The sequence below is a fragment of the Helianthus annuus genome, chromosome 4, assembly GCF_002127325.2.
Source record: "Helianthus annuus cultivar XRQ/B chromosome 4, HanXRQr2.0-SUNRISE, whole genome shotgun sequence".
NCBI classification, from domain to species: domain Eukaryota; kingdom Viridiplantae; phylum Streptophyta; class Magnoliopsida; order Asterales; family Asteraceae; genus Helianthus; species Helianthus annuus.
Genome location: NC_035436.2, coordinates 142,578,903 through 142,595,599, shown reverse-complemented (window position 1 = coordinate 142,595,599; position 16,697 = coordinate 142,578,903). Strand labels below are relative to the sequence as shown.

General features: G+C 35.9%; 1 protein-coding gene across 1 annotated transcript; it reads right to left on the bottom strand.

Annotated features, from left to right (window-relative positions):
• Nucleotides 1-10,697: 10,697 nt before the first annotated feature.
• LOC110933699 (glutamic acid-rich protein-like) lies at nucleotides 10,698-13,822 on the bottom strand. Its single transcript, XM_022176909.2, has 4 exons — nucleotides 13,569-13,822; nucleotides 13,072-13,493; nucleotides 12,405-12,986; nucleotides 10,698-12,016 (listed from the first exon to the last, which is right to left on the bottom strand). The coding sequence occupies exons 1-4, from the start codon at nucleotides 13,820-13,822 to the stop codon at nucleotides 10,698-10,700; spliced, it is 2,577 nt and encodes an 858-aa protein (XP_022032601.2).
• Nucleotides 13,823-16,697: the final 2,875 nt, after the last annotated feature.

The following is a 16,697-nucleotide window of genomic DNA, read 5'->3' as shown; positions in this document are numbered from 1 at the left end:
GTGTTTATGAAGGACTGACAATTGGACAATTTATCAAAAAATTAGAGGCTCAGAATCTGGAACAGCAAAAGATCACCAGGATGAATAGTCCGAGTGGTCAACAAGATGTGAAAATGTACTACAGGGGTAGCATTTCAGCCACTGAGTCTGAGAAAAGTCCAAAAATTCAGACGGCATTCAGTGCTGGTGATTCATCTGACCAAGCTGATCAGGGTTCAAACATTAGTAGCAGCGGGTTTTCATCATTTCCGAGTGTAAATCCTAAAGAGACAAACACAAGTTTTCAGTCTCAGAGTACAAAAACAGGAAATGGATATGTGATTCAATGCAATATAGCCCTCAACCTTCCAGAAGGTCAAAGCTTCTCTGAAGACACTGCAAAAGACCATATGGCACTTCTGGGTTCTGTTCTGTTATCCTATGAAGGTCTGGTTGTTGGTCGGATCGAAAATCCTATGCTCACCAAAGAGGATTACGATCAAATAGACGCCGAAGAGATGGAACTCATGGATATCAAATGGTGTCTTGCAAGTGTTCTTCGACGTGCTGAGAAGTTCAAAACCATCACCGGGAGAAATGACTTTCTTGATGCTCATGTATCTACTTTAGGTTTTGATAAATCTAAAGTTACTTGTTTTCGGTGTAGGGAGAAAGGCCATTTCAAGCGGGAGTGCAAGGGAAGAGAAACTAGCGGAGCACAGAATCCATTTGGGAAAGATGATTATTACCGCAAAGCTATCTATCAACAAGTTGGTCAATCTCAAGAACCACAGACGGCTCATGGGAGGAAGATTGAAGATCCCAAAAGAGCATGTTTGGTAGATTTCAGCTGGAGTGATTACATATCATCTGAAGGCAAAGCAGCACGTATAATCGATCAAGATGATGAGAAACTACCAGAAGGTTTTAGTTGGGATATGTTTGTTGACGAGAAGGGAGAGTTTAAAGCTTTCATTGCCAAGATCGTCCGAGAGCCAGATCTGTTTGCTACTTGGATGAAATCGATTGGGGAGAATGTGTCTAGTGAAGATGAAAAGTCTGTTGCGTCTGATGGAAATTCAGAAAGTACCGATGAACTGGTATCGAGTTCTGATGAGAGTGTACAAGATGAGGTTGTTTTAGAAAAAGCAGTTGTAGTTGATAAAACACCGTCTGATTCTGGTGTATCAGATGCTGATTCAGAAAAATCTGTAGAGTTTGATCAATCACCGGTTGACAAAAGCAGTGATGATGATGAAGAAGGAAAATATGTAAATGTTGCTGAATCTCATCTTTCTCCTAAAAGTTTTCATGTTTATTTTGCAGATCGCATGAATAAACAAAAGAAAAAAGGAGCTGATATAGAACAACAAGAGAAGTGTGAAGGTGATGTTCAAAATGTTGAAAATGTTGCTGAGAAGGTTACCGAAGTGGAGAAAGAAGAATAAAAGGTGACTGTAGCTGAAAAGGTGATAGAAGTTGTGAAAACAATCGAGGTTGAGAAGATTGTTGAAGTCGTCAAGCCTTATGAGAAGGGTTTGGAAGATTGTTGAAGTCGTCAAGCCTTATGAGAAGGGTCAAAGTCGTCAGTCAACAGTCAAAGTTCGTCGGTTAAACGGTCTTATAGTATAGAATTTTTGTTATCAAAAGCAAATTTGGATGATGAAACATTTGAAGTTGTATACACTTTAAATGATTCGGACAAATTATATTATGACAAAGAATTTCCAATAAGAAGTGTTCGTTTTGACATGATCCAAAAGGTTTTCAAAATGACAGAAATCAATATTTCTGAAATAAAAGATTTAAATCTTACTGAAAAACCTAAAAAATACACTTCAAGAGTTCAACAACGTTTAAACAAGAAAAAAGGTTACAATTCTGGTCCTGGTTTTCAAAAGAAACCTCACCAAAATCGTAGCTACAAAAAGAAAGGATTAGGATTTGTTCCACCAGAAAATTATAAAAATGATAAAAATTCTAAAACAAAAACAGAATTTGTGTCAGGTGGAAGCTCAGATGAAGAACAGAAGAAACCATTCTGGAGACAGTCAAACCAGGAGTTTCTTGCTGAAAAGAAGAAAAATGGAACTGCAGTGTTTTATCAAAGAGAGACTCGTACCTGTTATCGATGTAATGAAGTTGGTCATATTGCATGGAACTGTTCAACAAATGCAAAAACAAAACAGGGAGTTTCTCAGAAATTAAAAGACAAAGTTGTTGATGTTGAACCACCAACCAATAGACTTAAATGTTTTGAAAATTCTAAATATGAGGTTGGTGAGTGTTCGAAAAAGAATTTTTATAAAAGGAAAGAGAATGCCAACCAAGTGTGGGTTGCTAAAAAGGTTGATGTGAATGTCGGCGATGAATCTGGTTCCACAAAGCCAGAAGAGCCACAGGTTGAGGTGAAAATTTCAGTGAATGATGAGGAGTTTCCATCACTAAAATTTGAAGAAGTTAAAAAAGAAAGTGGGAAAAACTGAGATTTCAAATCAGTTTTACAATGAGAAAAAAGATTTTGATGTCGAGAAAACATTTAACGGGAATGTTAAAAAGATATTTGGGAAAATGGTAAGTGGAAGGGCAAAAGGGGTTAAAGATTTTTATGCAACTAAAAAGGCGACATATAACCCTACTGCTCAAGAGTTGAAATCCATCAAGTCTGAGAAGACTTGGATGGATGTATGCTTTCCATGATAGTCTTAGGACTATGCCGGAGATCCTAAGTTTATATCGTGGATCAGGAATCGGCATCATTCTAGTGTTTGAAAAGTTTGTTTGAAAGATTTTGAATAGTGTTTGAATGTTTACAGGTGAAAGGACTACGCCGGAGCTTCCAGGTTGGTAATTGAGAAGCAGGAATCGGCATCTTTCTGAATAATTTGACAAGTGGTAAAGAGGTTTCTGTAGATGTCTCATTCCTACAGTAAAACCTACAAGTGGTATTTTTGATCTACAAGTGGTATTTGTGGTTATACCTTGAAGAATTTACATTTACTAGTGGTACAGTGATTCTGAACTGCAAATCATAAATCAGGGACATTAAGTTGTACTTGATTTATTATTCATATGAGATTGATAAACAAGATGATGAACCATATCCCCATGCTTCATAAGTGGTAAACACAAACTCATTTTCCGGAAAAATCATTTCGATTAAAACAAACTTAAGTGTTTTGAGATCTAAATGAGAAAATGGTTTGTTGAAAGGGGGAGTTCAGATTGTTTATGCCTAGTGAATGACGATTTGATGTGATTCGATGTCAGTTGTCAAGTTTCTGTACAGTTTGTTTTACTTTTCATGTTTCTAGTGGGTCAAGAGTCTAGAAGTTTTCAAATTTTCTTTGAAATGTGTTTGCATTTTAGGGGGAGTAGGGAAATTTAAAAAAAAATCCAAAAACATTAGAAAATTTGAAAAAGCCAAAAACATGATAAAATTAAAAATGAGTTTCGTTGTGAAAAGAGGAAATGATAGTACATCAGTAGGCTGTCACAACATGCTAAAGAAATGTAAAGATAAAATGTGATAAACAATCTCACTGAGGATGTGCCAGTAGGTTTTTACACATTTAGTAAATTGTGACGAGATATAAACTAAATTTCAAACTTGCTTTTTCTGTGGGTTAACATAAACTTGGATATATAGGTAACCCCTGAAATCTTGTTTGAAAGGTCCCTTATTCTGAGATACTAGGTCTTTATGCTCAGTGATATCTGGGGTATTATCCCGGGACTTCTGCTGTATGGAAGTACTGACCTAGTTCCCGGATAATGCTTTCCGCAAATGCTTGAAACACAGCATAGCCCTCAGCAAGCTGATGAAACAATAAAATTGATAGTCGCTGCTGTTGTAATCAAAAGATCCTCTAAAGGGGACACACCAAAAGTCGAGCCGTCATCTCTCTGCTGAACGGAAGTTCTGACCTGAGCTCTCACGGTTTCGCATTTAACCCCTATACAGATATCATCTGTGGTATACTCACCTGTAAGACTGAATATTGGGATCTGGATACGGGAGTATATTCAAGTAGTGGGACACACGGATAAGTTTAAGTTCTTAGGACATTAATATCGTATCTTGGATCAATTGAACTTTGTGTGAAAATTTCAGTGGATCAATATACTGACAATCTAGGTGAATTGTTTAGAACTTAAAATGAAATGAAGCTTAACGGTGTTGTTGACTTATCTCATAAACTGATATGATCCTCTTACACGAACTCACAAAAATATTGTCTGTAAATATTTTCTTTACTGCATTATAGGTGTCTTTATTTCAAAATCCAAAAAGATTTTCAGTGTGTTTTAGCATAAATTTTTGAAAAAGTCAAAAAGATTTTCGACAACTGATGTTGAATAGCTGATTTTCAAAATTCCGAGTGCTAAACATGATGAGCAATATTTGAGGGGGAGTGTTTATGTGAAATTAAATGTTTTCATAATCTAACCTTTCAAGTGGTTCATCAAAATTTGTGTTTGTTTTGAAGGAGAGTCTGAATTGGTGCAGGATTATATGTTTGAAATATATATGTGAAAGAAATTTACTTTGGGGTAGAGCTTTTGCAGGATAAGATGAGAAGCTGTTAGATGGACAGCCAGACAACGATCCTGAAGATGTTACTGAAGAACAAAGGAATACCAGTAAATCGAGAGGGGGGGTCTGAAGATAAAGAGAAAGAAAAGCCCAGAGACTGATCAAGACTGTAGATGTAAAGTCACAGCATTGTTGTGACTCGATAGTCGAGTCCATCAACATCTGAGGGGGAGTCTGTTGGTGCACTACATCTGTTGATTTCGTCTTAGATCGAGTCTTTCATTGTAATGTATAGATTAGGGCGTGTTTTACGAGAAAACTGGAGAGTTTACGTGTTTTAGAGTGTAGGTCCGCTTATACGGACATAGTAGGTCCTCTTTTATGTCAGGTCCGCTTATTCGGACATAATAGGTTAGCTTATTCGTCAGGTCCGCTTATACGGACATGCCGTATAAGGGAACCTATCAGGTTCGCTTATATGGACATGCCGTATAAGGGGACCTCCTCACCTATAAATACCGTATAAGAGGACCTCATTTGTAACTTTGAGATTTCCATACCGAAGTGCTGCTGGTGTGAGAATTGCATGTAAACACTGTCAAATTAATCAGAAAAGAGAATTAAGAAGATATCTAGCTGTTTCTACGTCAGGTACTTGTTTTCCGCACTTGTATCTGATCAAACTCCTCTGAATGACTCGTTCGGGTCAGAATCCGATCCTACAAGCAGGAATCCTTTGACATCCTTAAGCAAAAGTTGAGCAATGCACCTGTGTTGACATTGCCTGATGGAATAGAGGAGTTTGTGGTATATTGTGATGCATCGAACACCGGGATGGTGTGACAACCCTCACCAAATCAGGTATCCGTAGGAATTAATTAACATTTAATTAATGCTTAATTACTGTGCTTGCTTACAGTTGTGAATAAACTGCTTCTTGATTTCTGATACATACATATACATGCATCATACTTTACTACTGTCACTCCATTATTTACGCAGAACTATAGTGACAAACTTGATGCACAAAAGCACAGTTAGCACAATGAAAGGATAACCCAGTAAACAAGCTGACGTAGCTAGCACTAGAGAGACACTGTCTCTGAGGCCAGTATGAGCCGGGAATAGATCACTATACTAGTAGGGAATGTAGAGACGTGAGGATTGTAAAACTGCGTCACTAGGTGATAGTTATAGTGACCGGATGTGCCTAAAACATGCTCTAACTACAAAATTCCGCCCTTTATTACAAAATTCAGCATTTAAGTTAACTAGTAAAGTGCGAAAACATGGGAAAATAATACTAGACACTTTCCAACGTGTCGGGAATTCATTGTGTCACTAAAAATAATATTAAAGACACTTTAAATGCTTATTTAGCACTGTAACGGATCAATATCCAACCGAACAACCGGACTTTACCCGAAACATAAAAATATTGTCAATGACATTGTTTTTGCTTTTCTGAGCTAGTTAGGGTCCCCGAACACCCTAACACCCGTTATATTACATAACTAACTTGAGTACCTAACTAAACTAACTAATAACTTAACTATTTGGTTGAAATCAAACCATAAACCCCCCCCCCCCCCCAAACCGACCGGTCCCCATGTGGGGACACACTCCTTACATTTTTGAATATTTTATTTAAGGTTGTCTAATATCTTGATGGCATTTTGTATATTGGATAAAGCTCTAAATGTGGTTTATAAATATAACCATAAGAACAATCCTTTCATTTACATAAACACATCACAAGACTTTGCTCTCTCTCCCTCTCCTTGGTGTAATCGGCCGAAACCAACACCCACCATCTCATCATCATTCAAGTTTGATCTTGCAATTCCACTTACAACCAAAGGTGCAAGAGATCATACGAGGAGACCCGGTGATTTCGGAATCTCAAGAACCTCACTACGTTGCTTTTATCCACCTTGTTTTCGTTTTGATTCTTCCCTAGCCTCGAGCTAGTAGTAAGTGCTTCCAAACACTTCCTTGTTCATGTTTAAAGTGGTTAATAAGAGATTTAACGGATAAAAATCAAGAACACTAAAGATCAAAACATAAAGTCTTGAATGAAAGATAAACTTGATGGATAAAGAGTAACTATTGGTGTAAATCTTGTGAATCTTGTTTAGATGTGATTATTTTATGTTTTTAGTGGCTAGTAGTGGAACGGATCGTCATCTAACCATGCTAGATCATGTTCATGGAACGTGAACTAGCAATATGTTAAGTGTAAAAGTAGCAAGATGATGAACCCTTCCACACATAAGCATGAACTTGTGTAAAAGTGTTTTTTCTTCTAAAATGGAGTTTTAAACTAGTAGATCAAAAGATCTACAAGTGGTTTTTCGGAAGAACCAAGTAAAATATACAAGTCTTGTTTAAAAGCCGGATGTTTCATAAACTAAAGGTGTTTTAGTGATTAAGCAAGTGTGAAAACACTTCTGTGACAAAAGAATTTAACAAAGGAATATTTTTGTAATTTTTGGACTAGAAGTTGTAAAGTTACATATTCTTTAAAAATAAAGTTTTCAAGAAACTGGTTTTATTTTTAAAGATGGAAAGATCTACTAAAAATGTTGGAAGATTACTACATATTTTTACACAACATACAAGTTCATGAATTTGCGATTTATACTTATTTTGACAAGTTGGATGTTTGAATATTGTATATTGATGATTGGAAAAGTTGATTGATTGAATTTTGGAAAAGAAAATGATACGCTTGTAAGCGTGGCCACCTCCAGTTACAGAGGAAACTCTGGCGAAATTTTTCCAGAAAATAACACTTAGAAATATTTTGTGACAAATGGTTAAAAAAATATTTTTAACTTGTTTTTCCAAATAAAATTCGCCACGATTTTTATTACAAAATAACCAAGTGTCGGAAGTGGATTTTCATAAATAAAACTTGTTAAATATATATTTAGAATATATATTTCATAGTAAGACGCTTGTGTGATTTTATGATTATTTTGTGAACTATATGTATATTATTTTTAGAGTAACAAAATAATATTACTTGAAATATCATGAAGTTACGACTTCCAAAATAATACCAACGCCTTCACGAATAAATATTTAAGTTACACCGGTATTATTACTACCACACGAACGTTAAAATGTAACTTATGTATTTTCAGAAAATACTCTTAAATGCGTATTTTGATAAAAGTATTATTTTGGGAAAATATGTGGAATAAAATATAATATTTTTGGGAAAAATATGTATATTTTGGAGATAGAATATTTTAGACAAGTGAATTAAAATATATTTTATTAAGTGAGACTTAGTAATATATTTTTGAAGTTATAAAAACGCACATGTATTAAAACCCTCATCCTTGGGAAGGAATATAATTAATAAATAATTAAGAAGTGTAAATACGAAATAGTTGCCTAACTATTTCACAAAGACATTAAACCTTAAGCCAAGGCACGGCCGTCCGTCTAATAGAAGTTAGTACTTGTAGGTCGTCACGCAGCAGGTTGATTGGGAGTTACTATTTCGAGACGCACTTCTGTGAGTTCATGTCCCCCTTTTCACTTAACTGTTTTCAGTTTTTATACTTCGGGGGTGAAATACATGTTACTATGATTACGAATACTTTTTACATGGTATGGTTAGCGTAAGGAGGGTTACTACTTAGATCATGTGAGTGAGTAGGCGGAAACTAGAGGCCATTAATCCTCATTGTAGGACCGAGGGTCATTAGCGGTAGATCTATCTGGGTGTAGCAAGCCCAACTCCAGGCCCAACAGAACGGACATCGGGGTGAGTTTGAGCCCGACGCAAAAATCTGCTAGGTTTGAGTCTTCCTACTGCACTTCACACATATCATTGGCTTTGCAACCCAATGGTGATCTCTTTTTCCTTATTTGCTACATACCAGGGATTTTTTATACTTACAAATGTATTACAAAGGTTTTACATACTCACTTTACATGAACTCGCTCAACAATTTTTGTTGATTTTTCCAACTTACATGTATTTCAGGGAATTAGGGATCTGGCGAGGTATGCTATGTTTTGAAGTTGCGTAAGAAGGGTGATGTCATCCAAGTTTAGGGGTTGTGACTTTTACCTGGACGAGTCACAGTTCTTAAACTGTGTTTATTTCCTGTTTGTGGTTGTATCTTATGAACAATGTTTTTATTTTGTAGTGTTGTAAACTCGATGCATGTGTCAACGCTTCAAAACAATGTTGTGGTTGTTGGTCCCTTGGATAGGATCTCTACTTCGGAAACTTAGTTGAATCAGATATGATTAATGCGCGGAATTCATTGAATCACACAACAGATATACGAGAACAAATTCAACTCTGAATTACTGTCTGATCTTTCATTGATTGAATATGAAAGTATACAAGCTCCTTTGAAAGTTCAGATGGACATGAGTTTGCCAGAGAGTGAAAGTATCAAAAGTTACAAATGAGCTGTTCGGACAGCTATTTATAGGCACAGTCAGGATAGAGTGAGTGCTGGCCGATCGGCTGACATTGCTGACCGATCGAACAGCCTGTCCGATTGGTTGGGCTGTCCGATCGGCTGGGCTAGCCGATCGGCTGGCATAGTCAACACAAGTCAGCACTTAGGGCATGTTTGGCTATGCTTTTCAAAACAACTTATTGGCTTATTGACTTTTCAAAAAGCCAATAAGTTGTTTTTGTGTTTGGCTAAGCCAAAAGTCCTTTTAGAAATGGCTTTTTGCAAAGAAGAAAAAGGAGGTTTCAAGAAGTCGCAATATTGTGACTTTTTGGCCAGCTTTTAACTTTTCAAACTACAAATTACCAATATACCCCTTCTTTACCTTCTTATATCTAAAAAAATGCCCATTTTCATCATTTTACATCAATAAGCTAATCCAAACACTTTTTTTAAAAATTCCTTTTCAAAAAGTCCTTTTACCAAAAGTCCTTTTCCAAAAGTCCTTTTTAACTATAATAAGCTTAGCCAAACATGCCCTTAACAAAAACGCGCCATATCCTGACTTGCTTTACAAACTATATACAAACATACAAAACATGACTACATGCTGACAGAAGCTACAGACGTTATTGTACTAACAGACTCCCCCTCGGATGTAGCTGTAGTTCCTTCAAGCATAGTCTTCAGTTCTTCCTATTCCTCCTTCGCTCTTTGGCCTTTTGCCTCATCTTTTCTTCTCTTTCTTCAAACATTCTTTGTCTTTTGTGTCTACCTTCAGTCATCCACCATTTCCTGTACTCTGGGTCACCATCACGCTTTCGATCCCATTTTGGAATCTTGTTTCTTCAGATTCAATTGGCGTCTGATCTGTTGGTGGCACATACCCCATTTTTCGTTTACCCAACTCAGCAGCTCTATTTGCTATCTCCTTAGATCTTTGACTGCGCTTGTATCTCTTCAAGAACTCATCAATTTCAATGCCTCTCCATTTAAATTTCCAGTATCTACCAGAATTGATGTCTTGAGCAAAGCACACATCCACAATCCCTTGATATTGCATTGCTTGAGCCTTGTCTTTCTTCTCATAAACAATCTTGTTAAGGAACAAGCAATCAATGTCTTTCTTTGAGTAGTTGATAAGCCACATTGGATCCAGTATACTGATTCTTCTAGATTCTCTGGTGGGCTTGTCATAAAGAGAGATCACTGCTTCAGCCGTTGTTTCATTGTAAAACCATCCTTGAAATATATCATGAAAATCTTGCTCGATGGTTCTAAGAGGCATGTTTTTCAAACACTTTGGTAGCTTTACATTCAGAGTTATATCTTTCTCACCATTTTCCAAAATTCTGACAATCTGCTTTGGATACTGTGGTTTCCAATCAGGATAACCATTCTTTGCTTGCAATTTGATGTAGTTCCACAGATCTTGATCATGTTGACGAACTTCAGGACCATAGTAGAACTGTTTGATGTTCTTAGACTTTACCAATTCATCCACATCCCACCATGGTAGAGAAGCAATATCAGACAAGAACTCGAAGTATTGAACTCCTTCTTCTCTCCTGATGGCATACACTTTCAGATCTTCAAGGTATCCCCAAGATAAAATATCTCCCCATGATAGATTTTTGCTGTGAGTGAAGTACTGAAGGGCTCTGAGAGTCTTTCTTTCTTTAGGCATATTCTTGAACCATTTCTTTCTTTCTTCTGCAAGAATTTCTCTCGGGACAGTTTCTGGAACACCTTCAGTGGAGATCTTTTTCAACAATCTTTCTTTTAATCTCGTCTTCATTTTTGTCTTTGAACATCTCAGCAAATGAAGGAAACGTCTCATCAACCCCAACATAATGAAAATCAATTTCATATTCGGATGAATCTGAAGCATCTTCAACAATCACATCATCATAATGATCTGCTTCAAATGCATATCTAGGCTCGAAGTCTTTAGCTGGTGACTGAGGAATTTCATCCTCAATATCAAACTTGAACTTTCCTTCTTCTAACCCCAACTCTTCTAACATTTCGGCTCTAGTTCTTCTAACCTCAACCTCTCCTTCTTGTTGAACATTCAAGTAAATAACAGTTGGGTTTGAGAGAAGTACCTGATCAACATGTTGTTTTCCAGATGATGATGCTTCATTTTGTACATCATCCTCTTGCTCATTAATCTCATCATTCAATAGCTCTTCAATTCTTTCTTGAACAATTGGACCTGTGATTAACAACCCGGAAGCACCTTGATCATTGTCATCATCACTTTTATCATCTTTGTCATTACTATCATCAGGCTTATCATCCATTTGATCATCAACATTATCTTCATCTTCCTCTTCTTCATCTTCTCCAAATAACTCTACATCAGAGTCATCATCAACAACTTCTCCACGAGCTTTCTTTGCCTTTCTACGCCTTTCTTTAACTTTTATCTCACGAGCAACTTCTTGAACGTTGTAAGGCACAGGATAGGCATTACCAACAAGTACAAATTGTTGTGTCTTCCATTCTAGTAGCAATACTTCTCTTGCCTTTCTCTTTCTTTGAATAACATCAACCCTTCGAAGAATATTATCAATATCCACAGGCTCAGAAGACTCACCAACAATCATGAAGTCTGGTTCCTGAAATTCTTCAGCTTCAACCATTTCTTCTTCCTGAACTTCTACAACTTCAACCATTTCAATATCTTGTTGAGATGATGTACCACCAATATCAGGTTGACTTGACGATCCACCAACTTCTTGAGTATCATCAATCACACCTTTGTTCTTTTGGGTGGCTTCTTCAGCTAAGCGTCTTTCACGTTCTAATCTCCTTTCTTCAGCTCGTTTCACTTCTATCTCATTAAATGCAGCATGAACATCCATCTTTAAATGACTTTCCATGACAGAGTATAACATATGAAGTTGTTCATCTTTCACAACCTTGTCTGCCTTCATGGCTTCCATTTCCAACTTCATCGCCTTCATTTCGTTTGACGGAGCTTCACTAATTTCACTAAGAAGCTGATTGAGTGTTTGATTGACATCTTCTAAGTTCTTTATCTTCCCATTTAACGAAGCAATCTCTGCCGTCAATAGTTCAAACAACTTTTAACTATCATGAGCTTCATCCCTCATTTTGTTCATCGATTCTTCTTGTTCTATCAGCACTGCTCTGACTTGATCATGAGCTTTCATATCAACTTGTTTCTTCAAAATATCACGTTCTAATTCAGTCTTTGCTTTTCTTTCTCCAACATGTTAACCTTTTGTACCAATTCTTTAACTACTTGATCGTTGAACATGTCGTAGTTGTCTTCAGGAACATCTTCTGTGTAAATTCCTGTTGCTTCTGGAAATCCTTCAAACATGTAATCAACTTTTTCTTTCTGATGAGATGATTCTGGTTTGTCTTGTGGAGGAGGACGTGGACTAGCAGCTTAAACCCAGTGACTTCTACGTAATCATCACCACCTGTTTCTTTTTCAGCTACTGGTTCTTTTATTGATTCCACTTCAGGTTCTTTTGGTATCTCAACACCTTTTGTCTTCTCAGTTTTAAGAACCTTTTCTTTCTGAATGTGTTTCTCTTTCTTTCCACCTTTATCTTTTTGTGGTTCAGCTCCTGATTTCTTTGCTCTAACATTCCTTGGGATTACTCTAGCTTGAACTGCTTTTTGTTTCTTTACTTGTATCTTTGGCTGATCTGGTTCATAAGGTGAATCTTCTTCATCTGATGTTTTCTTTTTCTTTAATGGTTTCATTTTCAGCTGAGCCTTTCCCCTTCCATGAGTCGTTGGATCCAATTCAGATTCTGATTGAGTTGCTTCAGAATCATCTTCACTTGAACTCCCCTGAGCTTCAATCTCTTGTTCAACTCTTGTAACCTTCTCAACATGAGCACTTGATCCTTGAACTTGTTGTGCTGCTGCTTCCTCATTCTTTTTCAGATAACTTTCAAAAGTTTGATTTAGAAGATCAACTCCTTGTTCAATGACCACAGATGGCTCCAATACAGTTTCATTAACCAATCTCTGCTGTGGTTCTCCAGAAGACCCTACAAAACAAATATTAACAGAGACATTGGAGACACTTAATAAGCATAAATTCTAACTGTCTTAAGGCTCCCCCTTTCACTATACCCTTATCTCCATCCTTAGGAATGGTAATTGCAGGGGATGACTTAGGTGTTCTCTTTCTTTTTCCATCTCTCACACAACACCATCTAGTCTTCTTCTCAGCCATCTCGCTCATCTTTTCATTTTCATTATCTGAATCACTATTATCATGCCTCCACTTTTCATTCTCAGGAGCAACATAATCTTTATCCTTGATTCTGCATATCATTTGTTTCGTTTTTGTATCACTTTCTTTAGTGATTCTCACAATTGTTTCATATGTAATGTTTCTCACATCCATGATATCACTTCTGATCTTTGGAAGATCCTTGATCTTATCATTTATCAACATCATAACGAATCTCGGATACATGATGTATTTGTCTCCTTTAGCCTGGCAGTTCTCCTTCATATACTCAAAGTTCACTTGAGAAATGTTGTACTTTCTGTTCAATACCAAGCTTGTGACAATGTTCATAATATAATCAGAAACTTCATCATAGGCTCATTTCCTGTGTGACAATGAATGAACCATGCAGTGCAACAAGTATCTATAAGCCATCGAAAAACTTGTCTTAGTCATCTTTCCATTGATACTTCCAGTAAATCCCATTCTGCACCACAAACCTTTAGCAAGACGTTCAGACATGATTATTGGATCATTGTCAGAATCTTTCAAGTCTAGAACTCTCCTTAAATCTCCAACATCAAACTTGAATTCTACATCTATGTCTTTTCCTCTTTGATCCTTCTTTCTCAAGACTGCATGTATCATCTTGTCTGATTCCTCATATCTTGATGTGTTCCAGAAAGCTCTAACATGAGATTCGTAAATAACTGTTTTATCTGATATAGCTTGTGACAACTGTGTTCTGTAAGCACCGTATAATGTAAAACAATGTTGGTTATCAATAAAACAATACGCTTTGGTGTTATTATATGTGTTCTTGTGTTTAATGATTTTACAATTTGATCCGATTTCGACTTCAAACTTTAAATCACTTTCTGGAAGGTTATACGCAAACTGTTGCTTAAACGCAATCAGTTTAACGCGACGTACATTCCGGAACTGTGACAAAAGCCAAACATACCCTAAATATCCCTTTCATGACTTAGAAATAAGTTTCGAATGATTCGGTATGGCGAAAACATGTTTATTTAAACTAAAGAACTAATTACGACAAAACTGCGAAACGAACGTTGGTGACCGCCCGGATAATATTTAAATCCCACAAATATTCTGTTATGATTAAAATCTTATTTTAATCAGGTTCGTGTTGAAAAATAAATTAAAACGCTTAAAAACGTTATTTTCTAAGTTTAAGCACGTACCGCGTGTTTCTGCGCGACACAGTGCTTTTACTGCGAAACGCGGACAACGCAGCCAGTCTTGGCAACTGAAATTTATTTCAGTAATACTTTGGCGAGTTTATTTTTATAGAATAATAAAAATAAATTGGAACGCCATAAATCGGGATTTAAACGCTAGATAAAATACCCGGTACCCGATTAAACACCTGTTTTTATCTAATATACCATCGAATTTACACTTTACCCCCCATCTAATTTCCATTCAAATATTATGGGGACCCCACCATATATTTTGTCAAGATTTTCCAAGATTTGAATTGATGTTTCTTGGATTTCTTTAGATTTTATTAGATTATGTTTAGATTTATGGGATTTTTCTTTTATAAGTACACCGTACTTCAATCTACACCTCACTCAACCTCCTTCCATCCCTCCTCCCAAATCGTCCCATCTCTCTCTCTCACCATATTCATACCTTCAACTTTGTTCTTCAAGATTTAACCCCATTCCAAGCCAATTTCAAGTTTGTGTGAAGATCTAAAGAAGTTTCCAAGGTATTTTCAAGTGATTTCAAGCTCCATATCATCAAAATCTCATCAACAACTTACTTGAATCTTGAAGGTATAAAATTTATGTTTAAATCATACTCTTGATTCTTGGTTGTTCTTGATGATTTGAAGTTTCTCTTGAATCTTGGAATTTTTCACAAACTTGAAATCTAAAAAAAAAAAAAGAAATGGGTCTTGAATCAAATAAAAAAAAATGGTGATATATATATATGTGTGTGTATAACCGTATATATAGTTATGTATGTGTATGAAATTTGAGCTTGATCTTTGGTAAATACTTGTTTAAGTTGTTGCTTGTTCTTGAATATAGTTAAAATGCAAGTATTTGATGATTTGTGCAAGATATGATAAATAATCAATTAAATCAGCAAGTAAACATGAATAAATCACATGTTTGATGCACCTAAACTCATATGAAAAGATGATGATATGATAGTGTGCTTTAGACACTTGTGCATGAAGGAATATGTCGATTTAAAGCTCAAGAGATGATGAAAAATGGTTATATGACAAAAATGTTTTAGATCAGGTTACAAGCACTAAAAATAACATTATTTGGTGTAATATAATGGCATAAAACTTTGACATAGGTTTGGTAGCATTGCATGTTGTACATATAGCTTAAAAAGTGATAAAATATGTGAGATTTGCATGATATATATACTCTATTTAAGACCTGCACTATTGTGAGTATAACCATTATTTTATTCAGTAAATAACATGGGTTGTGTCAAAATTTCAAGTCGTTTCGATTTGGGATGGTTCGGGTAACGTTTGATGCAAAACTATGCGGTAAAACGGTTAAAAATCGCCTTTTCGGAGGACTTTTACAAAACTGTTTTAGATCAGTAACCAAACTGATATTTTTGGTATATAAATAAGTATTTTAACTTATGTTAAGTTTACTTTGTGTTAGGTTAGTCATACGTGGCTTCCGACGTCCAAAAATGTTACCGAAACGCTAAAATAAGTGTTTTTCAACATAACTAGAATGGGTTGTTCATAAGTAAATTTAATGTGTCACAATGTGCTATGTGTTTTACAATATGTGTATGATGATGTGTTAGTGTTGACAAGATTATGCGTATTACGCTTAAGTATATGTATATATACAAATACACCAAAATAATCAAAAATAATAACTTTTCGAGAAAACTCAAAGTTATGTGAAAATTCTAAGTATCGGAGAAACTTCGGTATTTATGTGAATTTTGATTATTAAAAATCATCCTTACTTTATTTAGGATGCATAAACAATTTGAGGGATTGTGTTAGCATATAGAAACGCACCCAAAGGTGAGTACATAGACCCCTCTTTTACTCTTTTCCAAACAATTTGGGGTGAAACACATGTGCCTACTCGTTACTTTCGTGCTTTCTTGTTTTCACATCATATGTTGCTATGTTCTTTAGTACACTTATAGTGCATGATTTCATTACATTGTTTTGCTATGTATGTTAACTTAGCATGCTAGCACATTGATCTACATTACATTACTTTGCTATATATGTTTACATGGCATATTAGCACATTGTTTTACATGACTTTTCTGCTTTGTATGTTTACTTAGCATATTTAGTACATTGTTTTCACATAACCTGTTTACATTTGGTATAACATTTGGTTTGCATAAACGGTTCTTTACTACATTCATTAACACCGATCATGCCGCTCGGTAGTAGGTAGTGGTACCATAGGACTTGACAAATCCCGTTTCTGACACCCTAGGTTTGTTTGGGTGAAAGGAATGACTGAATCCGTGAACATTT